We start from the raw sequence: 23570 nt of genomic DNA, 5'->3' as shown, positions 1-23570 counted from the left end.
TGATCGCCTAGTTAAAGTTATGGCCGCTACACGTATGTAACATGTGGAGCAGTCCTAACACCTGGAGTCTCATTCAGTGAAGATTCAAGGATAAAAGATGCAAATGAGGGAAAAGTCCAAAGAGTTAGACTTCCTGCTGGCTTTCCTACAACAGAAGCATTTTTACATCCTTTACTAAAGCAGAGGCGCAGCGGTGGACCCGATCAGATGAAGGTGGGATCTGCTGTTCTACAACAAACCAGGCTTTCCCTCTCAGTGCTGCCGGCATCACATCTGTAAAATAATTAAACTCTGTAACCTGTAAAGTTCAGCATGGACTCAGGATTAACTCCTAATTAAAAGCCTGATCAGACGTCCTGGTGTGTTTAACTAAGATCCTGCATTCGATGCTTCCTGGAGCCTGCCATGGATGCTTTCATGTCATTTCATCTTTTATTTTCGACAGATGTGTCAATAAATGTACAAATACTGTGAAATACCTCCTCTGGTGTTTTTTATTTTTATTTTGGCCTTTCTGATAAAGGCTCCTCTCTACATATTCCAAAAAAAGTTAAAAACCAAAACAACTGGACTGTTTTCCAAAGTTTAAAGACGTTTCGCCTTCCATCCAGAAAGCTTTCTGAAATCTAAATGTCTGGAGTAATGTGGAGTTCCAAGCTTTCAAACCATGTCTTCTTTGTCCAAAATGATGGTTTGAAAGGGGCGTGAAGGAACTCATCTACCTTAAGAGAGAAAAAAACAACCTTAAACAGAGGAGGAGGCCTTAGGTTCCAACTTATAACACAGCTACAGGGTTGATTCCTCCCAATTTTAACCTCAACCCTCACCTCCATACAGGTGATCAAAACATTGTTCCTGTAAACCAGGCCAACAACGACCTTAACGACTCTCCATTACTAAGGGGTGAACCTGTTTCTGTTCAATCTGCATGTTATCTAAACCATAATAAGGCTTTTGTTAGGCAATAATATAAAGCTTGGAACTCCTCACTACTCCAGACTTTTGAATTGAGAAATCTTCCTGGATAAGAAGGGAAACGTCTTCAAACTTCAGGAAACAGTCCAGTTCTTGTTTTTAACTTTTTTTGGAATGATTTTGACCCGGATGACTGAGAACCTTTACCAGCATATCCTCTCTGCATACATGGGCAGGCGGTTGGACCAAGAGGGACCAACCTGATGTGAACTATTAGCAGACGAGGACGTGGTTTAGTCCTTCTGTGCTTTTCTGGTCTGTCGTCAATGTTTCTTTGTCTGGTTCACTGTCTGCTGCGGCTCAGAAACATCCTTTTACTAAAAGAAAACCCAGTAGAGTCTCCAGCAGGTTCTGGTTCTCCGTCATTTGTTGTGGATACCTGTGCTGGTCAGGTAGCTTCCTGTCCGCTGCAGGTAACTTCCTGTTGGTCAGGATCACTTCCACCGCTGTCATCTTTTGCAGCTACAAACTGTTTCTTTGTGTGTTTGAACCATTTTTCTCTCATTAGAACCAAACCTGTGACGCCTCTGACCTCTGAACACGTTGCTGTGGTTTGAACACATAAAATATTAAGAGTGTTGTGTTTTCATGTTGCTAACAGCAGTTAGCACGCTAACTATTGTTAGCACGTGCTAACTAACTAATGTTAGCATGCTAAAAGTAGGCTAACTACTGTTAGCAAGCTAACTGTAATTAGCCTACTGTTAGCAGGCTAACTGACTACTGTTAGCAAGCTAACTGTAATTAGCCTACTGTTAGCAGGCTAACTAACTACTGTTAGCAGGCTAACTATCTACAGTTAGTCTGCTAACAGTAGTTACTTAGCCTACTGTTAGCAGGCTAACTGTAGTTAGCCTGCTTACAGTAGTTAGCCTACAGTTAGCATTCTAACGGCTACTGAGCATGTTGTGTGTGTGTGTTCATCCTGACACATGAGCTCAGCATCATATCTTTCTGTTTAAAGCAGCAGGAATGTTTGTATTTCCTCTGAAATTATGAACAGTAAGCAGCTGTTGCACCTGTCGGCCACAAGGTGGGGTAGGAGAGGGCAGCCGCTCTGGAAACCACTTCTTTCTCTGTTTTTATCCAACGGCTGCTCTGATTGGTCGGACCCTGGGTGTGGTTAGAACCCGCCCTGTCAGGAGGAGGTTCCACAGGTAATGACAGAACATGGAGAACCTTTATAGCAGGGAGCTGTATTGTAGGGATCTCAGCAGGAGGTTGTTTTCCAGTGAACAGGACAGTTTCTCGGGTTTATTTGACGTTCGGTAACCTGCAGAGGAACGACAGCCATGCTGATTGTAAACAGAAGCTGGTGAAGCTGAAGCTGCACCGTTAAAAACACCACAGAACCAACGAGGTAACACTTGATGAAGCAACTCTGGGTTTCCAGCTCGGTTCTGCAGGCTGGATCAGAACCAGAACGTCTGCAGAACCGTAATACTCAGTGACTTTCAGGAAATGTTCAGGACCGCTAATGCTGCCTGCAGACGCCTTAAAACAATAAATAAATTACAGTTAAGCCTCCCAGAAACCTTCCAGCAGGACAGTCCAGCGTTTCGTCTCTTCAGTAGTTTCACATCTTTTTGTTCGGTTGCCGGTTTGAAACCTAGCTGACTGGATCCACCACCAGAACCTTGCATTCCCTCTTGGCGATCTTGTCCACGGCCAGCAGCGACTTGTCCTGCGGCGGCAGGTAGAGCGGCCGGCCCACCGGGGAGCCGACCGGCGGCGTGATGGCCCGCCGCTCCATGGCGCTGCCCGTCCTGCAGGGACACACGCGTGGTTAGCGGCGCTGCCTGAGGGGCGCGGCGGCGGCGTGCTGACTCAGCGTTTTACCTCATGATGTGCGAGCGGGACGGCTGCTGGTGCGAGAAGGACTGGGATCGGCCCAGACTGGCCTGGTGCCGGTCCAGCAGGTCACGGACGGCCGGGCTGGACGGGCTGTTTTTACCTGGAGACACAACAGAAGCCCCGCCTCCATCAGAACCGGAGGCAGAACCGGAGGCAGAACCGGAGGCAGAACCGGAGGCAGAACCAGGGAGCTCAGTGGACCGGCAGCGCCACACGTCGTTAGAACCCTGGATTTAATCCCTCTGGGTTCATTAACGATCGTGAGACCAGAGCAGCTTCATTCTGACCTGCAGAAAACCCAAAACCATCCATCTTCCAATAAAACCCCCTGACTGAGTCCATTCAGTTCTTTACGGGCCTGAACAGAACTTTGCACCAATAGAACAGTACAGGCTCCGCTCAGCCGGGTCCAGGACCGACCCGGTCTGCCGGGTCAGGGTCTCACTCGGCTCCGTCACTCCTCGGTGAGAATCGCTCGTCGACGCCACATTGGCGTCATCGTCATCATCATCATCATTATTACTATTATTATTGTTATTAACATTATTATTATTATTAACATTATTATTATTATTAATAACATTTTTATTATTATCATTATTATTATAATCATCATCAGTATTATTGTTATTATTATTATCATCATCATCATCATTATTACCATTATTAACATTATTATTATTATTATTAATAATAACATCATTATTATTATTATTATCATTATTATTATAATCATCATCAGTATTATTGTTATTATTATTATCATCATCATCATCATCATCATCATTATTAACATTATTAACATTATTATTATTAATAATAACATCATTATTATTATTATTATTATAATCATCATCAGTATTATTGTTATTATTATTATTATTATCATCATCATCATCATCATCATCATCATCATTATTAACATTATTAACATTATTATTATTAATAACATTATTATTGTTATTATCATTATCATTATTATTGTTAACAAAGAGGCGGTTCTTACGTGAGAGCGGCCGGGCGTCAGCAGGAGGGTTGGAAACTGAAGCTGTGAACTGAAGCTTTAGCTTCATGTGCTGACTCAGCTGCAAGAGAACCAGAGGAACGTCAGGGAACCCTGAAGCTGATTATAAAGACTATAAACGTAGAAAAGGAGAACGTCACACAGCCTAAAGTTCCTCATTTATGGAGTCGACCTGATCTATAGACAACTTTATACGTCTGAGGACTCAAAGAGCCCTAAAAATAAAAACATCAAAGGAATATAAATAAATTAAAAATAAAAATAAATGAAAATCTGTTGAAGAACAAGTAAGAAAACATGAAATCCAGAGAATAATGAATAAAGTCAAATTTAACAGCTAACATGAGTATTCCCTGAAAACAGAACCATGAGAACAGAACCCGTGATGCTGATAGAACCAGTGATGCTGATAGAACCAGTGATGCTGATAGAACCAGTGATGCTGATAGAACCAGTGATGCTTAGAGAACCCGTGATGCTCAGAGAACCAGGACGGGCGGTTCCACCCACCTCGTAGAGTCCCGGCTTGAGGATCTGGAAGGACACGCTGAAGGACAGCGTGCTGCCTTTGCGACAGTGACCCAGGTTGCTGAGCGGCGTGTGACAAACCACCGGCGCCAGCGTGGCGTCCTCGCCCCGACCGCGACCTGAACACAGGAACAACAGGAACACTGAGGGAACCACCGCAGAACACGCAGGGTGAAACCACACGCCGGTTCCTGACTCCACCAGAGAGGCGGACACGTCTAGATCCACCATGGAGCGTCCCATGAGAGGAGAGGGAGCAGAACCTGCCGAGGCTCAGATGTGACGCAGAGTTGACTGACGGGAGTAAATGTTCTGATATGAGGCTCTTAAAGCTGCTGTAGATCATTTATTTAATTAATAACCTTCTTCATCACGCTGAGCTGCTGCTTTACTCATTGCAGAGGCGTTGTATTCAGGCTCAGTCTGACATTATTTAATAGTGATTTATTAATTAAGCAAACTGGCTTTATGGTAGTTCTGTGATACTGTCACTAGATGGCGCCACACCTGTTTATATCTGCTAATCGCGCCTGGTGCTGGTTCTATTAACCACATCAAACATTATCAGGATGGAGGCTTGGTGGATATAACTTTATTTTATAACGATTAAACGTTTCTTGTTCTTTTTTTTTTAAGCATAGAACGTGGCTATGTACCTTTGAGAAAAGCATCATGGTTCCCTGATACTCTGATGGAGGCCATGAAGCTTCTCCGCATATTTTATTTGGATAAAATGTTTTCATGGCTTCTATTCTGATCCGACGAGCAGGAGAGGAAAAACTAATATTTTCCTGTTTGGGATCAAGAAGGAAAACGGTTCTTTTGTCACAGAGATGTTAAGGACACCTGAAGAATTTAAAGGAGACAAATCGCCTTCTGTTCACACAGAGCTGTGGTTTCTAGGAAGTGGAACCACAACGCTTTGGTCCCTGATCTCAGGTTCCTCTCAGAGCGACTCGTTTTGGTGCCGTCTCTTTAAATCTCAGGACGCGCCAAGGACTCAACAACATGGATTTACGGCTTCAGCGGGATCGTCACCGGCAGTCAGACTAACGTTCAGCGCAGAACCAACACCGCCGGCTGCAGAACCTGACCTTCAGGAGTCCAGAGGAGCCGGACGGCCAGGAAATCCTGCAGGTTGTTGATCAGGACGTATTTGACCTTGAAGTCCTCTTTGACCTTGACGGAGCTGGGGCAGCTGGCGGTCATGACGAACTGGGGCCGGTCCAGACGGATGCTGGGCAGCCTGGAGGAGAGACGGCAGGTTAGGGCGCTGCTGAGACCTCCAGCCCTCACAAGGCCCCACATCTGACTGTTATGGTGCTAAATATACATAAATATATATAATATTACAATAAAATCCTGCTCTGTCTTTCAGAGAGTTTATGTTTGCTCTTTCGTCTTACTGTAATTTTATTAAAGAGCAGAAACCTGGCAGGAATAAACTGAATCTGGCTTTGGTTCATGTTTGGAAAGAGCAACACCTAGTGGTAAAGCTGGAGCATTACAGCTGCCAATAAATACACAGTAATCAGATAATCAGATAATTCTGATTTACAGGGATTAACGAATTAAAATGCAGTTTTTAATACAGAAATGTCTGCTAAGGTGGACACAGTCGTGGGCAGAACCGTCAGAGGTTCTGCAGACACGACTCGCTCCACTGGGAGGGAAGACGCCACAGCTCTTCAGTTTTAGACTCAGTGATTGATGGAAAGTTGAGTGGAAGGAAAAACTACAGCAGAACAGTAATTACAGCACTGAGCGGATCATGAAGCAAAGTCTGAAGATCCCAAAGTTTGGACTGCAGCGGTTCAGGAGGCCCCGCCCACACAGGGGTCCAGTGGAGTCAGAGCGGTCCGGAACCAGAACCATCAGAACCGCCCTGAACTGGAGCGTTCCTCCCTGGTCTGCAGGCTTCTTATCAGATTAACAATCTGGGACGATGTGGATGTTCATATGGTTCTATTTACAGGTTTTAATCATATTCCCTGCGTTATTACTTCCACTGCACTTTAGATCCTTTGTTGATGCCGAGGGAACCGGGTTCTCCGGGTTTAACCCGTCCAGACGGCACCAGAGGTCCACATTCCTGGACTCACATTCTTCAATATTCTGAGGAACAGAACCGGTGCGTGGAACCGAGGCGGCGCTCACCTGTAGTGGGTGTAGATGCAGTTGGTGAACGGCATCTTGGGAGTGGACCACTGCAGCACCGCCACCAAAGGAACCTCAAAGCCCTGAGAACACAGAGGAACCCAGAGAGAACGTCAGCGTGCTGAAGAACCTGGAGCTGAGGAAGCTGCTGGTCTGACTCTTCATCGTCTCCCTGTGATCTAGAACCGTCCTCCAACCTGCAGAGGAACCAGATCATTTATTATACGTTCTAGCAGTAATAAATAAATTGTTCTAAGAAATTGTTTCCTCTAGAACCTCTGCAGCACGATTCTGACTGAAGGTGTTTTAAAGAAGCGCTGCAGAACCTTTCAGTCTGAGAACATTAGATCAGTGAGGGAACTCTGGAGATGATTGTTCTACTAAAAGCAGCAGAACCTCTGGGCTCCTCTGCTGGTTCCGTTTGTCTCCTCCTCTCACGCTGGATCACAGATCTGGACCTCTGGTTCCCCTGTGGTTCCCCCTCTGGTTCTTCTCTGGTTCCCCCTCTGGTTCCTCTCTGGTTCCTCTCTGGTTCCCCTGCGGTTCCTCTCTGGTTCCCCCTCTGGTTCCCCCTCTGGTTCCTCTCTGGTTCCCCCTCTGGTTCCCCCTCTGGTTCCTCTCTGGTTCATCTCTGGTTCCCCTGCGGTTCCTCTCTGGTTCCCCTCTGGTTCCCCTGCGGTTCCTCTCTAGCTCCTCTCTGGTTCCCTCTCTGGTTCCTCTTTGGTTCCTCTCTGGTTCCCCCTCTGGTCCCTCTTTGGTTCTCCTCTGGTTCCCCCTCTGGTTCCTCTCTGGTTCCCTCTCTGGTTCCTCTCTGGTTCCCCTGTGGTTCCTCTCTGGTTCCTCTCTGGTTCCCCTGTGGTTCCCCCTCTGGTAAATGTTCTGGACCTTCAGGGTGGGCTCATGAAGATGCAACGACAGATTTATTTTCTGATCTTCACCAGGGGAACCGACCAGAACCACCTGGTTCTAACCAGAACCCACCAGGGGAACCTCGTTGGTTCCCTGCCGTGGAACCTGACTGAACACTTTAGAACGTGACCGAGGTAAAGATGCTGAACCTAAATGTACGGACACCAAACCACAAGCAGTCAGACTAGAACCACCGGGGGGCGCCACCGAGCACGCAGACCTCGTTAGAGTCGTCCTGCGGAACGTCGTTCAGGTGCAGCTGGAACAGGAAGTCGTGCTCCTCCAGAGCGCCGAGCATGCTGGGAAGGCGGCAGGCCCCGCTGTCCACGCGGCAGAAGGACGCCATGCCGACCTCGCCGGACTGATGGCTGCAGACGAGCAGAGGGAGAGAGCTGAGCGGCGTCTGGAAGCGTGAGGGAGGACGGGGACGGCGGGACGCGGACGGCGGGACGCGGACGGCGGGACGCGGACGGCGGGACGCGGACGGCGGGACGTACCAGACGTTGTCCACCAGCAGCACGGAGCCGTCGGGCATCATGGGAAGGTAGGAGGCGTTCAGGTTGGGCAGGATCCGCACGTCCCGGATGCTCAGCTCCTCCTGGGACGACTCGTTCAGGACTGGCAGCAGAACAGAGAGCGGTCAGGGTGGATGGAGAACATCTGAGAACATCACCTCTACAAACACGGCTAGATTCAGGTCTGGACTTTGACTAGGCCGTTCTAACAGGGGTTCTGGTTCTAGCTGCAGCCATCCTGTCACCGCCGTGTTGAACCTCAGAGACGGCGTGTTCAGGTTGATGAACACAGCAAATGTTCCACCTTCAGCCACATTGTTCAAGCCTGGTCTACTCTGGTCAGATCATCTTGGTCCATCATGGCTTCTTCTGGTTTTCTTCCATAAAGGTCAGACAGCTCTCCACCTGAGCTGCTGGTCTCTGCAGCTCCTCCAGAGCCACCATGGTCCTCCTGCTTCTCTCCTGGTCCAGCCTGTCAGTCCAGGTGGACGTCCATGTCCTGGTAGGTCTGCAGGTGGTCCATCCTCTCTCCAGGTCCAGATGATGATCAGAACTCTGGGAGGTTCTGTAGAACCTGACCTGCTGGAAACTGGACCAGAACCTCCTCCCTGACCCGTCTGCTGGGTTCCTGGTCTCTATGATGCTGGATGTTCTCTAACGTTCTCTAGAGAACGTCTGAGGCCAGAACCAGAACCTCTGGATCCATACTGAGGGTAACCTACACACAGCTGACCCTGGTTGCTGATTGGTTGATTAGTTCTGATGGCAGCTGAACTCATTTAGGGAGATGAGGGTAAAGGGGTCTAAACACAAATGCACGCCACACTTTTCAGATTTCATTTTAGCAAAAAAATATTTTTCCATTTTACCTAAATCATTTTAAAATAAATAGTTTTTGGCTGGAACTTGACAAAATATAAAAAGCTTCAGGGGGTGAATACTTTAGCAATGTGCCTTAGATTCATTTTAACCCAGAAACTAAAATGAAAGATGGATCAGGACTTTTCCACAAAGCTGAAGAGAAACAGGTCAGAAGACACAGAAACCTTCTGAAGATCCCACAAATGCCCCAACATTCCTGGAACCGGTCCCAGAGGAGATAAACAATAACGCTTACTGATATTACAGATTCAGGGTCTGGACCAATGAGAACACAGAATCAGGGTCTGGACCAATGAGAAAACAGAATCACGGTCTGGACCAATGAGAACACAGATTCAGGGTCTGGACCAATGAGGCAACAGATTCAGGGTCTGGACCAATAAGACAACAGATTCAGGGTCTGGACCAATGAGACAACAGATTCAGGGTCTGGACCAATGAGACAACAGATTCAGGGTCTGGACCAATGAGATAACAGATTCAGGGTCTGGACCAATGAGACAACAGATTCAGGGTTGGGACTAATGAGAAAACAGATTCAGGGTCTGGACCAATGAGGCAACAAATTCAGGGTCTGGACCAATGAGACAACAGATTCAGGGTCTGGACCAATGAGACAACAGAATCAGGGTCTGGACCAATGAGGCAACAGATTCAGGGTCTGGACCAATGAGAACACAGATTCAGGGTCTGGACCAATGAGAACACAGATTCAGGGTCTGGACCAATGAGGCAACAGATTCAGGGTCTGGACCAATGAGAACACAGATTCAGGGTCTGGACCAATGAGAAAACAGATTCAGGGTCTGGACCAATGAGAACACAGATTCAGGGTCTGGACCAATGAAACAACAGAATCAGGGTCTGGACCAATGAGGCAACAGAATCAGGGTCTGGACCAATGAGGCAACAGAATCAGGGTCTGGACCAATGAGGCAACAGATTCAGGGTCTGGACCAATGAGAACACAGATTCAGGGTCTGGACCAATGAGGCAACAGAATCAGGGTCTGGACCAATGAGGCAACAGATTCAGGGTCTGGACCAATGAGAACACAGATTCAGGGTCTGGACCAATGAGGCAACAGAATCAGGGTCTGGACCAATGAGACAACAGAATCAGGGTCTGGACCAATGAGGCAACAGAATCAGGGTCTGGACCAATGAGGCAACAGATTCAGGGTCTGGACCAATGAGAACACAGATTCAGGGTCTGGACCAATGAGAACACAGATTCAGGGTCTGGACCAATCAGGCAACAGATTCAGGGTCTTGACCAATGAGAACACAGAATCAGGGTCTGGACCAATGAGAAAACAGATTCAGGGTCTGGACCAATTAGGCAACAGATTCAGGGTCTTGACCAATGAGAACACAGATTCAGGGTCTGGACCAATGAGAACACAGATTCAGGGTCTGGACCAATCAGGCAACAGATTCAGGGTCTTGACCAATGAGAACACAGATTCAGGATCTGGACCAATAAGACAACAGATTCAGGGTCTGGACCAATGAGGCAACAGATTCAGGGTCTTGACCAATGAGAAAACAGATTCAGGGTCTGGACCAATAAGACAACAGATTCAGGGTCTGGACCAATGAGGCAACAGATTCAGGGTCTGGACCAATAAGAACACAGATTCAGGGTCTGGACCAATGAGGCAACAGATTCAGGGTCTGGACCAATAAGACAACAGATTCAGGGTCTGGACCAATGAGACAACAGATTCAGGGTCTGGACCAATGAGACAACAGATTCAGGGTCTGGACCAATGAGATAACAGATTCAGGGTCTGGACCAATGAGACAACAGATTCAGGGTTGGGACTAATGAGAAAACAGATTCAGGGTCTGGACCAATGAGGCAACAGATTCAGGGTCTGGACCAATGAGACAACAGATTCAGGGTCTGGACCAATGAGACAACAGAATCAGGGTCTGGACCAATGAGGCAACAGATTCAGGGTCTGGACCAATGAGGCAACAGATTCAGGGTCTGGACCAATAAGAACACAGATTCAGGGTCTGGACCAATGAGGCAACAGATTCAGGGTCTGGACCAATAAGACAACAGATTCAGGGTCTGGACCAATGAGACAACAGATTCAGGGTCTGGACCAATGAGACAACAGATTCAGGGTCTGGACCAATGAGATAACAGATTCAGGGTCTGGACCAATGAGACAACAGATTCAGGGTTGGGACTAATTAGAAAAAAGATTCAGGGTCTGGACCAATGAGGCAACAGATTCAGGGTCTGGACCAATGAGACAACAGATTCAGGGTCTGGACCAATGAGACAACAGAATCAGGGTCTGGACCAATGAGGCAACAGATTCAGGGTCTGGACCAATGAGACAACAGATTCAGGGTCTGGACCAATGAGACAACAGAATCAGGGTCTGGACCAATGAGAAAACAGATTCAGGGTCTGGACCAATCAGGCAACAGATTCAGGGTCTTGACCAATGAGAACACAGAATCAGGGTCTGGACCAATGAGAAAACAGATTCAGGGTCTGGACCAATTAGGCAACAGATTCAGGGTCTTGACCAATGAGAACACAGATTCAGGGTCTGGACCAATGAGAACACAGATTCAGGGTCTGGACCAATGAGAACACAGATTCAGGGTCTGGACCAATCAGGCAACAGATTCAGGGTCTTGACCAATGAGAACACAGATTCAGGATCTGGACCAATAAGACAACAGATTCAGGGTCTTGACCAATGAGAACACAGATTCAGGGTCTGGACCAATGAGAACACAGATTCAGGGTCTGGACCAATCAGGCAACAGATTCAGGGTCTTGACCAATGAGAACACAGATTCAGGATCTGGACCAATAAGACAACAGATTCAGGGTCTGGACCAATGAGACAACAGAATCAGGGTCTGGACCAATGAGGCAACAGATTCAGGGTCTGGACCAATGAGACAACAGATTCAGGGTCTGGACCAATGAGACAACAGAATCAGGGTCTGGACCAATGAGAAAACAGATTCAGGGTCTGGACCAATCAGGCAACAGATTCAGGGTCTTGACCAATGAGAACACAGAATCAGGGTCTGGACCAATGAGAAAACAGATTCAGGGTCTGGACCAATTAGGCAACAGATTCAGGGTCTTGACCAATGAGAACACAGATTCAGGGTCTGGACCAATGAGAACACAGATTCAGGGTCTGGACCAATGAGAACACAGATTCAGGGTCTGGACCAATCAGGCAACAGATTCAGGGTCTTGACCAATGAGAACACAGATTCAGGATCTGGACCAATAAGACAACAGATTCAGGGTCTTGACCAATGAGAACACAGATTCAGGGTCTGGACCAATGAGAACACAGATTCAGGGTCTGGACCAATCAGGCAACAGATTCAGGGTCTTGACCAATGAGAACACAGATTCAGGATCTGGACCAATAAGACAACAGATTCAGGGTCTGGACCAATGAGGCAACAGATTCAGGGTCTTGACCAATGAGAAAACAGATTCAGGGTCTGGACCAATGAGGCAACAGATTCAGGGTCTTGACCAATGAGAAAACAGATTCAGGGTCTGGACCAATAAGACAACAGATTCAGGGTCTGGACCAATGAGGCAACAGATTCAGGGTCTGGACCAATAAGAACACAGATTCAGGGTCTGGACCAATGAGGCAACAGATTCAGGGTCTGGACCAATAAGACAACAGATTCAGGGTCTGGACCAATGAGACAACAGATTCAGGGTCTGGACCAATGAGACAACAGATTCAGGGTCTGGACCAATGAGATAACAGATTCAGGGTCTGGACCAATGAGACAACAGATTCAGGGTTGGGACTAATGAGAAAACAGATTCAGGGTCTGGACCAATGAGGCAACAGATTCAGGGTCTGGACCAATGAGACAACAGATTCAGGGTCTGGACCAATGAGACAACAGAATCAGGGTCTGGACCAATGAGGCAACAGATTCAGGGTCTGGACCAATGAGAACACAGATTCAGGGTCTGGACCAATGAGAACACAGATTCAGGGTCTGGACCAATGAGGCAACAGATTCAGGGTCTGGACCAATGAGGCAACAGATTCAGGGTCTGGACCAATGAGAACACAGATTCAGGGTCTGGACCAATGAGGCAACAGATTCAGGGTCTGGACCAATGAGAAAACCGATTCAGGGTCTGGACCAATGAGAACATAGATTCAGGGTCTGGACCAATGAGAAAACAGATTCAGGGTCTGGACCAATGAAAACACAGATTCAGGGTCTGGACCAATGAGAACACAGATTCAGGGTCTGGACCAATGAGACAACAGAATCAGGGTCTGGACCAATGAGGCAACAGAATCAGGGTCTGGACCAATGAGGCAACAGATTCAGGGTCTGGACCAATGAGAACACAGATTCAGGGTCTGGACCAATGAGGCAACAGAATCAGGGTCTGGACCAATGAGGCAACAGATTCAGGGTCTGGACCAATGAGAACACAGATTCAGGGTCTGGACCAATGAGGCAACAGAATCAGGGTCTGGACCAATGAGACAACAGAATCAGGGTCTGGACCAATGAGGCAACAGAATCAGGGTCTGGACCAATGAGGCAACAGATTCAGGGTCTGGACCAATGAGAACACAGATTCAGGGTCTGGACAAATGAGGCAACAGATTCAGGGTCTGGACCAATGAGGCAACAGATTCAGGGTCTGGACCAATGAGAACACAGATTCAGGGTCTGGACCAATGAGAAAACCGATTCAGGGTCTGGACCAATGAGAACATAGATTCAGGGTCTGGACCAATGAAAACACAGATTCAGGGTCTGGATCAATGAGAACACAGATTCAGGGTCTGGACCAATGAGAAAACCGATTCAGGGTCTGGACCAATGAGAACATAGATTCAGGGTCTGGACCAATGAGAAAACAGATTCAGGGTCTGGACCAATGAAAACACAGATTCAGGGTCTGGACCAATGAGAAAACAGAATCAGGGTCTGGACCAATGAGGCGACAGATTCAGGGTCTGGACCAATGAGAAAACAGATTCAGGGTCTGGACCAATGAGAAAACAGAATCAGGGTCTGGACCAATGAGGCGACAGATTCAGGGTCTGGACCAATGAGAAAACAGAATCAGGGTCTGGACCAATGAGGCAACAGAATCAGGGTCTGGACCAATGAGGCAACAGATTCAGGGTCTGGACCAATGAGAACACAGATTCAGGGTCTGGACCAATGAGGCAACAGAATCAGGGTCTGGACCAATGAGGCAACAGATTCAGGGTCTGGACCAATGAGAACACAGATTCAGGGTCTGGACCAATGAGGTAACAGAATCAGGGTCTGGACCAATGAGACAACAGATTCAGGGTCTGGACCAATGAGACAACAGAATCAGGGTCTGGACCAATGAGGCAACAGAATCAGGGTCTGGACCAATGAGGCAACAGATTCAGGGTCTGGACCAATGAGAACACAGATTCAGGGTCTGGACCAATGAGGCAACAGATTCAGGGTCTGGACCAATGAGGCAACAGATTCAGGGTCTGGACCAATGAGAACACAGATTCAGGGTCTGGACCAATGAGGCAACAGATTCAGGGTCTGGACCAATGAGAACATAGATTCAGGGTCTGGACCAATGAGAAAACAGATTCAGGGTCTGGACCAATGAGACAACAGATTCAGGGTCTGGACCAATGAGAAAACAGAATCAGGGTCTGGACCAATGAGGCGACAGATTCAGGGTCTGGACCAATTAGGCAACAGATTCAGGGTCTTGACCAATGAGAACACAGATTCAGGGTCTGGACCAATGAGAACACAGATTCAGGGTCTGGACCAATGAGAACACAGATTCAGGGTCTGGACCAATCAGGCAACAGATTCAGGGTCTTGACCAATGAGAACACAGATTCAGGATCTGGACCAATAAGACAACAGATTCAGGGTCTTGACCAATGAGAACACAGATTCAGGGTCTGGACCAATGAGGCAACAGATTCAGGGTCTGGACCAATGAGGCAACAGATTCAGGGTCTGGACCAATGAGAACACAGATTCCGGGTCTGGACCAATGAGAAAACCGATTCAGGGTCTGGACCAATGAGAACATAGATTCAGGGTCTGGACCAATGAGAAAACAGATTCAGGGTCTGGACCAATGAAAACACAGATTCAGGGTCTGGACCAATGAGAACACAGATTCAGGGTCTGGACCAATGAGAAAACCGATTTAGGGTCTGGACCAATGAGAACATAGATTCAGGGTCTGGACCAATGAGAAAACAGATTCAGGGTCTGGACCAATGAAAACACAGATTCAGGGTCTGGACCAATGAGAAAACAGAATCAGGGTCTGGACCAATGAGGCGACAGATTCAGGGTCTGGACCAATGAGAAAACAGAATCAGGGTCTGGACCAATGAGGCGACAGATTCAGGGTCTGGACCAATGAGAAAACAGAATCAGGGTCTGGACCAATGAGGCAACAGAATCAGGGTCTGGACCAATGAGGCAACAGATTCAGTGTCTGGACCAATGGAAACACAGATTCAGGGTCTGGACCAATGAGGCAACAGAATCAGGGTCTGGACCAATGAGGCAACAGATTCAGGGTCTGGACCAATGAGAACACAGATTCAGGGTCTGGACCAATGAGGCAACAGAATCAGGGTCTGGACCAATGAGACAACAGATTCAGGGTCTGGACCAATGAGACAACAGAATCAGGGTCTGGACCAATGAGGCAACAGAATCAGGGTCTGGACCAATGAGGCAACAGATTCAGGGTCTGGACCAATGAGAACACAGATTCAGGGTCTGGACCAATGAGGCAACAGATTCAGGGTCTGGACCAATGAGGCAACAGATTCAGGGTCTGGACCAATGAGAAAACAGAATCAGGGTCTGGACCAATGAGGCGACAGATTCAGGGTCTGGACCAATGAGAAAACAGATTCAGGGTCTGGACCAATGAGGCAACAGATTCAGGGTCTGGACCAATGAGAACACAGATTCAGGGTCTGGACCAATGAGACAACAGATTCAGGGTCTGGACCAATGAGGCGACAGATTCAGGGTCTGGACCAATGAGAACACAGATTTAGGGTCTGGACCAATGAGACAACAGAATCAGGGTCTGGACCAATGAGGCAACAGATTCAGGGTCTGGACCAATGAGAACACAGATTCAGGGTCTGGACCAATGAGGCAACAGATTCAGGGTCTGGACCAATGAGGCAACAGATTCAGGGTCTGGACCAATGAGAAAACAGAATCAGGGTCTGGACCAATGAGGCGACAGATTCAGGGTCTGGACCAATGAGAAAACAGATTCAGGGTCTGGACCAATGAGGCAACAGATTCAGGGTCTGGACCAATGAGAACACAGATTCAGGGTCTGGACCAATGAGACAACAGATTCAGGGTCTGGACCAATGAGGCAACAGATTCAGGGTCTGGACCAATGAGGCAACAGATTCAGGGTCTGGACCAATGAGAAAACAGAATCAGGGTCTGGACCAATGAGGCGACAGATTCAGGGTCTGGACCAATGAGAACACAGATTCAGGGTCTGGACCAATGAGACAACAGAATCAGGGTCTGGACCAATGAGGCAACAGAATCAGGGTCTGGACCAATGAGGCAACAGATTCAGGGTCTGGACCAATGAGAAAACAGATTCAGGGTCTGGACCAATGAAAACACAGATTCAGGGTCTGGACCAATGAGAAAACAGAATCAGGGTCTGGACCAATGAGGCGACAGATTCAGGGTCTGGACCAATGAGAAAACAGAATCAGGGTCTGGACCAATGAGGCGACAGATTCAGGGTCTGGACCAATGAGAAAACAGAATCAGGGTCTGGACCAATGAGGCAACAGAATCAGGGTCTGGACCAATGAGGCAACAGATTCAGGGTCTGGACCAATGGGAACACAGATTCAGGGTCTGGACCAATGAGGCAACAGAATCAGGGTCTGGACCAATGAGGCAACAGATTCAGGGTCTGGACCAATGAGAACACAGATTCAGGGTCTGGACCAATGAGGCAACAGAATCAGGGTCTGGACCAATGAGACAACAGATTCAGGGTCTGGACCAATGAGACAACAGAATCAGGGTCTGGACCAATGAGGCAACAGAATCAGGGTCTGGACCAATGAGGCAACAGATTCAGGGTCTGGACCAATGAGAACACAGATTCAGGGTCTGGACCAATGAGGCAACAGATTCAGGGTCTGGACCAATGAGGCAACAGATTCAGGGTCTGGACCAATGAGAAAACAGAATCAGGGTCTGGACCAATGAGGCGACAGATTCAGGGTCTGGACCAATGAGAAAACAGATTCAGGGTCTGGACCAATGAGGCAACAGATTCAGGGTCTGGACCAATGAGAACACAGATTCAGGGTCTGGACCAATGAGACAACAGATTCAGGGTCTGGACCAATGAGGCGACAGATTCAGGGTCTGGACCAATGAGAACACAGATTTAGGGTCTGGACCAATGAGACAACAGAATCAGGGTCTGGACCAATGAGGCAACAGATTCAGGGTCTGGACCAATGAGACAACAGAATCAGGGTCTGGACCAATGAGAAAACAGATTCAGGGTCTGGACCAATGAGGCGACAGATTCAGGGTCTGGACCAATGAGAACACAGATTTAGGGTCTGGACCAATGAGACAACAGAATCAGGGTCTGGACCAATTAGGCGACAGATTCAGGGTCTGGACCAATAAGACAACAGATTCAGGGTCTGGACCAATGAGAACACAGATTCAGGGTCTGGACCAATGAGGCAACAGATTCAGGGTCTGGACCAATGAGACAACAGAATCAGGGTCTGGACCAATGAGGCAACAGATTCAGGGTCTGGACCAATGAGAACACAGATTCAGGGTCTGGACCAATGAGGCAACAGATTCAGGGTCTGGACCAATGAGGCAACAGATTCAGGGTCTGGACCAATGAGAACACAGATTCAGGGTCTGGACCAATGAGAAAACAGAATCAGGGTCTGGACCAATGAGGCGACAGATTCAGGGTCTGGACCAATGAGAAAACAGATTCAGGGTCTGGACCAATGAGGCAACAGATTCAGGGTCTGGACCAATGAGAACACAGATTCAGGGTCTGGACCAATGAGACAACAGATTCAGGGTCTGGACCAATGAGGCGACAGATTCAGGGTCTGGACCAATGAGGCAACAGATTCAGGGTCTGGACCAATGAGAACACAGATTCAGGGTCTGGACCAATGAGGCAACAGATTCAGGGTCTGGACCAATGAGGCAACAGATTCAGGGTCTGGACCAATGAGAACACAGATTCAGGGTCTGGACCAATGAGAAAACAGATCCAGGGTCTGGACCAATGAGGTGACAGATTTAGGGTCTGGACCAATGAGACAACAGATTCAGGGTCTGGACCAATGAGAAAACAGATTCAGGGTCTGGACCAATGAGACAACAGATTCAGGGTCTGGACCAATGAGAACACAGATTCAGGGTCTGGACCAATGAGAAAACAGATTCAGGGTCTGGACCAATGAGGCAACAGATTCAGGGTCTGGACCAATGAGGCGACAGGTGCAGAAGCCTCACCTTTCAGGACGGCCAGGTGCTTCCCAGAAACGGTCATCTGTTTGCAGCGGACGGTGGGGGGCGGCAGGACGGTCAGGGTGGTGCTCACTGTGGACAGGAGGACCAGACAGGACGTCATCATCAGCCATCAGAACCATCGTGGTTCTGATTGGTTCTGCGGTCTGGTGACACTGCCACCTGTGTCTCAACCTGGTACTGCAGTGCGTCAGTTTTCACAGACATGGAGTAACCTCCAGGTCCACCAGAACCAGAAGCAGAACCAGAAGCAGAACACGGTGTGAGACCTACCCTGAGCTTTGAAGGTGTTCAGGTCGTGTCTGAAGGTGTGCGTCGGTTCTCGGTGCTGCAGGACGCTCAGGTATCCCAGCTCCTGCACCTCCACCTTCTCTGCCTCCTTCTTCCACACGGTCACCATGACCTGCAGCAGAACACAGCATGAAGCTCCGACCCGAGCAGAACCTGGGCACCGGCAGGAACCTGCTGCTGGAGCTCCTCCTCACCTTCACCTTCAGGGTGCTGACGGGAAGCTTGTCCAGAGACACGGTGAGGGGGAAGATCACCTCTTCTGTCAGGACCACCGGCTCGTCCAGAGGAGACTGCACAGGGAGAGAGGACATGCAGGTGGACAACGTCAGCAGATGTTGCAGAGACCCGTCTGGCTTAGATGATCCTCCTCACGTCCTAACTGGACTGTGGAGGTAAAATGTTCCCCGGTCTGCTAAGGATAAGATCAGAGGACCGATGAAAAGATGAAAGGTTTGGAGGGAGACTAAAAAACGAAGGACGCTGAGGCTGGACGGAACCAGAACCAGAGAACCGGGTCAGACCACGCCGACCTTCTCCAGAAGGTCCCACCCATGTCCCAGACGAGTCCCCGACATGTCCCACCTGTGTCCAAGACGTGTCCATCCCGAGTCGCGTCCGTGTCCCAGACATGTCCCACCCGTGTCCCGTACGTGTCCCAGACATGTCCCACCCGAGTTCCACCCCTGTCCGAGACGTGTCCCACCCGTGTCCTGCCCGAGTCCCATACGTGTCCAAGACATGTCCCACCCGTGTCCGAGACGTGTCCCACCCGTGTCCTGCCCGAGTCCCATACGTGTCCAAGACATGTCCCACCCGTGTCCCACCCGTGTCCTGCCCGAGTCCCATACGTGTCCAAGACATGTCCCACCCGTGTCCCAGACGTGTCCCGCCCGAGTCCGAGACGTATCCCGCCCGAGTTCCACCCCTGTCCCACCCGTGTCCAAGACGTGTCCCACCCGAGTCCCGTCCGTGTCCGAGACGTGTTTCACCCGTGTCCTGCCCGAGTCCCATACGTGTCCAAGACATGTCCCACCCGTGTCCCAGACGTGTCCCACCCGTGTCCAAGACGTGTCCCACCCGAGTCCCGTCCGTGTCCGAGACGTGTTTCACCCGTGTCCTGCCCGAGTCCCATACGTGTCCAAGACATGTCCCACCCGTGTCCGAGACGTGTCCCACCCGTGTCCTGTCCGTGTCCCAGACGTGTCCCGCCCGTGTCCTGTCCGTGTCCCAGACGTGTCCCACCCGTGTCCTGCCAGAGTCCCACCCGTGTCCCAGACGTGTCCCGCCCGAGTCCGAGACGTGTCCCGCCCGAGTTCCACCCGTGTCCAAGACGTGTCCCACCCGTGTCCCACCCGTGTCCCACCCGTGTCCCACCCGTGTGCCAGACGTGTCCGAGACGTGTCCCACCCGTGTCCAAGACATGTCCCGTCCGTGTCCCACCCGTGTCCCAGACGGTACCTGAACAGGAGCGCGGCGGAACTCCCTGGACGCCGTCCCGGACGAGTTGTGGATGAGCAGCGGCTTGCAGTCCCTGAAGCTGCGGCAGCGGGAGTCCACCCTGCTGCCCAGCGCCGCGATGGCCGCCTCCGCCGCCGCCATGTAGTCGTCGTCTCCGTCCTCGTCGCCGCTGCTCTGGTAGTCCTGGTGGTGGTTGCCCCGGTGACGGCTGTTCTCGCCCGGACTCACGCTGGCCACGGCGCTCAGAGAGCCGGCCAGCTCCCGCCACGCCCGGCTGCTGGGCGACTCGGTGCCGAAAGCGGCCGCTGTGGCGTCAGCGCCCCCTGCTGGAGGAGGGAGAGCAGGAGCGGAGAACGTTAAAGGTCCATCAAGTTTTATTTATTTATAAATCAGCAGATCACTCTTTATTTATGAAAGATATTAGTTGTTATTTTGGTCTTTTATGCTTTGTTTTTATCTCAGTTTGTTAGTAAATAAAGACTTTTATGTTTATGTATGATATTAATGGAAGTACGCACTGAGCATGTGCAGCAGGGCATAAAACCAGGAAGTGGCTAACGGCTATTAGCATCTCCCAGTGAAAGGATGCAGAAAGATCCAGTGAACAAAAAGTAATTATTTATAAGTTATTTATTAATTAAGCAAACCGGCATTATGGTAGTTCTGTCACTAAATGGCTCCACACCTGTTTATATCTGTTTATATCTGCTAATCGCACCCGGCGCTGGTTCTGTTTAGGCTCAAACAGAACCATCAGAACATTATCAGGATGGAGGCTTGGTGTATAAATAACTTTATTTTATCAGGATCAAACGTTTTTTGGTCTATTTTTAATAAGTATATAACGAGGCTATGTACCTTTAACCCTGAATGAAACCAAACAGAACCGGAAGCTGGACCAGAACCGGCTCAGCCCACAGAAACAAGCTGTGAGTTTCTGGTTGAAACAGAAACTGAAAGTTTCTCTTTCATTCTGACATAAAGCCGTCTGACATAATAATAGTTTCTCTTCCTGGTTCTGGTTCTGGATGTTTCTGACGGCGGCGCCGGGTTTCGACCCAAACCCGGTGACTTCCTTTCAGCCTGAGGGTCACATGATCCGTCAGAGTGAAACTGAACCAGTGCGAGAACCTGCAGGGAAGTGCTGACATCATCCAGAGTCGGTTCCCTCACAGCCCAGAACCGGACCAGCCTGGGCCCACAGGTTCAGCCGCAGGGCGTCCGGGTGGTTCTGGGAGGTTCTGGGGGGTCCAGCATGCCACCTGCCATGCTGCCACCGGTGCAGAGCTTGCTCAGCGCTGGCAGCAGGCGGTGAGGCGTGAACCCACAGAGCCGGTTCTGTCCAGCAGACTGACACCAGAACCTCACCAGGAAGCTGATTTATTCCAGGAACCGGGTCAGAACATGAGACCCGGAGCAGTCCTGCCCGGAATGTTGGGTTCTCTGGGGCTGAGAGCCAGAACCATCAGAACCACCAGAACCATCAGAGCCATCAGAGCCATCAGAACCATCAGAACCAGAACGTCTATGGTAACTTTCACTTTCTGAAGCGATTCACCGAAACTAATTTTAATATTTTTTATCTTGATCTACTGAGACCCCCGGTTCCGGTACCGGTCACCAGCAGCTGTAACGCCAGAACCGCTGCAGCTTGGACTGCATCGGTTCTGATTGGAACACGGAAACTCCTCCATGTTGTTCTACGAGGTTCTGCACTATCAGCCATGGGGAGGTTCGGTTCGGGGACCGGTCCGGTCCGGCGCTGAATACCGACACCAGAACCAGCAGCATGGCGGCTCTAGAACAAGCGGCCACACGGTAACAGCGCGGAGCACCGGGTCCTGATCCGGGTTCTGATCCGGACCGGTTCCGCCCCCCCCCCCCCCTGCTTACCGGGGCCCTGCTCGCTCGGTGTCGCCGCCGCCGCGTCCCGGCAGCGCAGCACCAGCAGGAAGCGGACCGTCTCGCCCAGGTAGAGGTGGCTGCGGCGGGGCAGGCTCCGGTACCGGGCCGGGTCCGACAGGTCGGTGATGGGCACCGCCGGGAAATACATGAAGTACTCGCACTGCGACTCCATCATCTGCACCATGGCGACGACCGGAGGCTGAGCGGGACCGGGACCAGGAGTCAACGGGCCGTCCAGAACAATCAACGCGCCCGCTTCCGGGTTCTTTCAGAGTAAGAGCCCAGTCAGCGGAACAGGAAGCCGGAAGCTGACTCCGCTGCGCCCCCAGCGGCCGCGTCCATCAACTACAGCTGCGGAAACTAAAACACCGCAACAGCAGAAAGTATTCACCCCCCCCCCCCCCCCCCCCCCACACACACACACACAGAATCCCGGGTTTCTGTCAAACGCTGCTGGCTTTAAAGCAGGAAAAGAAAATCCGAGTAAATAAATACTTATTATTATTATTATTATTATTATTATTATTATTATTATTATTATTATTATTATTATTATTATTATTATTATTATTATTATTATTATTATCATTATCATAAATGTAATATCTATCTAAACCAACCTGAACATGTGTGAAAAAGTAATTACCCTAAACCTAACGACTACAAGAAGTCTTTATGTAACGGGCAATGATGCTTTAACACCAATGTGGATGTATTCTGGCTCATCTTTGCAGCATCTCAGCCCAGACTTTGACTAGGCCCCCCAAAACCAGCCAGGCCTGTAGAGCTTTAGATGTTCTGGGTTCTTCTCTGACCTCCTGGATGAGTCGTTGCTGAAGTCTTGGGGTAACTTTAGTAGGATGATCTCTCCTGAGAAGGTTCTCCACGGTTCCAGGTTCTCTCCATGAGCAGATAATGGTCCACCTTGGTTCTCTGGAGGGCCAAAGCCTTAGAAATGGACCCATAACCTTTCTAAACTGATTTTGTTGCTCATGTGTCCCTGAGATCGGGCCAGACGTGAATCGGTTTTACCCTACATGATGCTCCCAGACGGGATTCTGATCCTCCGGGTCTGCAGTGATCAGGCTGGCGTGTGGCGCGGGAAACCAAACTTCCAATAAACAATGAGTCATTAGAATGTGTAATTTAACACGGTGTGTGTAACAGATTCAGTGTTCAATCTATAAACACATACGTCTTAAATAGATCCATTTCACTATTTATTAGATCTTTTACACTTCAGTTACACCCCAGCACCATAATAAACCCCAGTGATGCTTCCCGGTCTTGTTCAGAAGGTTTTGGTGAAGAACAGGCCTCTGCTGGAGGTTCTCCTCCCTGTTAAAGGGGAGTTTTCCTCTCCACTGTCGCTTCATGCATGCTCAGTATGAGGGATTGCTGCAAAGCCATCAACAATGCAGACGACTGTCCACTGTAGCTCTACGCTCTTTCAGGAGG

At 49.4% G+C, this 23570-nt stretch overlaps 1 protein-coding gene across 2 annotated transcripts; it reads right to left on the bottom strand.

Annotated features, from left to right (window-relative positions):
• Positions 1–2160: 2160 nt before the first annotated feature.
• On the bottom strand, positions 2161–22391 carry map11 (microtubule associated protein 1). 2 transcript variants are annotated; one of them, XM_012856466.3, is made up of 13 exons: positions 22101–22391; positions 20208–20533; positions 18944–19039; positions 18732–18861; positions 18444–18530; positions 7945–8065; positions 7668–7815; positions 6539–6621; positions 5476–5627; positions 4364–4500; positions 3836–3914; positions 2815–2929; positions 2161–2741 (listed from the first exon to the last, which is right to left on the bottom strand). In XM_012856466.3, exons 1-13 carry the CDS (start codon positions 22294–22296, stop codon positions 2585–2587), a joined length of 1827 nt encoding a protein of 608 aa, XP_012711920.2. In that variant the 5' UTR covers positions 22297–22391; the 3' UTR covers positions 2161–2584. The 2 variants fall into 2 exon arrangements, with proteins under 2 accessions (XP_012711920.2, XP_012711921.2); XM_012856467.3 differs by having other exon boundaries at positions 20208–20530.
• Positions 22392–23570: the final 1179 nt, after the last annotated feature.

Source organism: Fundulus heteroclitus, chromosome 11 (assembly GCF_011125445.2).
Source record: "Fundulus heteroclitus isolate FHET01 chromosome 11, MU-UCD_Fhet_4.1, whole genome shotgun sequence".
Classification (NCBI taxonomy): Eukaryota; Metazoa; Chordata; class Actinopteri; order Cyprinodontiformes; family Fundulidae; genus Fundulus; species Fundulus heteroclitus.
The sequence above is the reverse complement of the archived record's forward strand: the minus strand, read 5'-3'. Positions and strand labels throughout refer to the sequence as shown.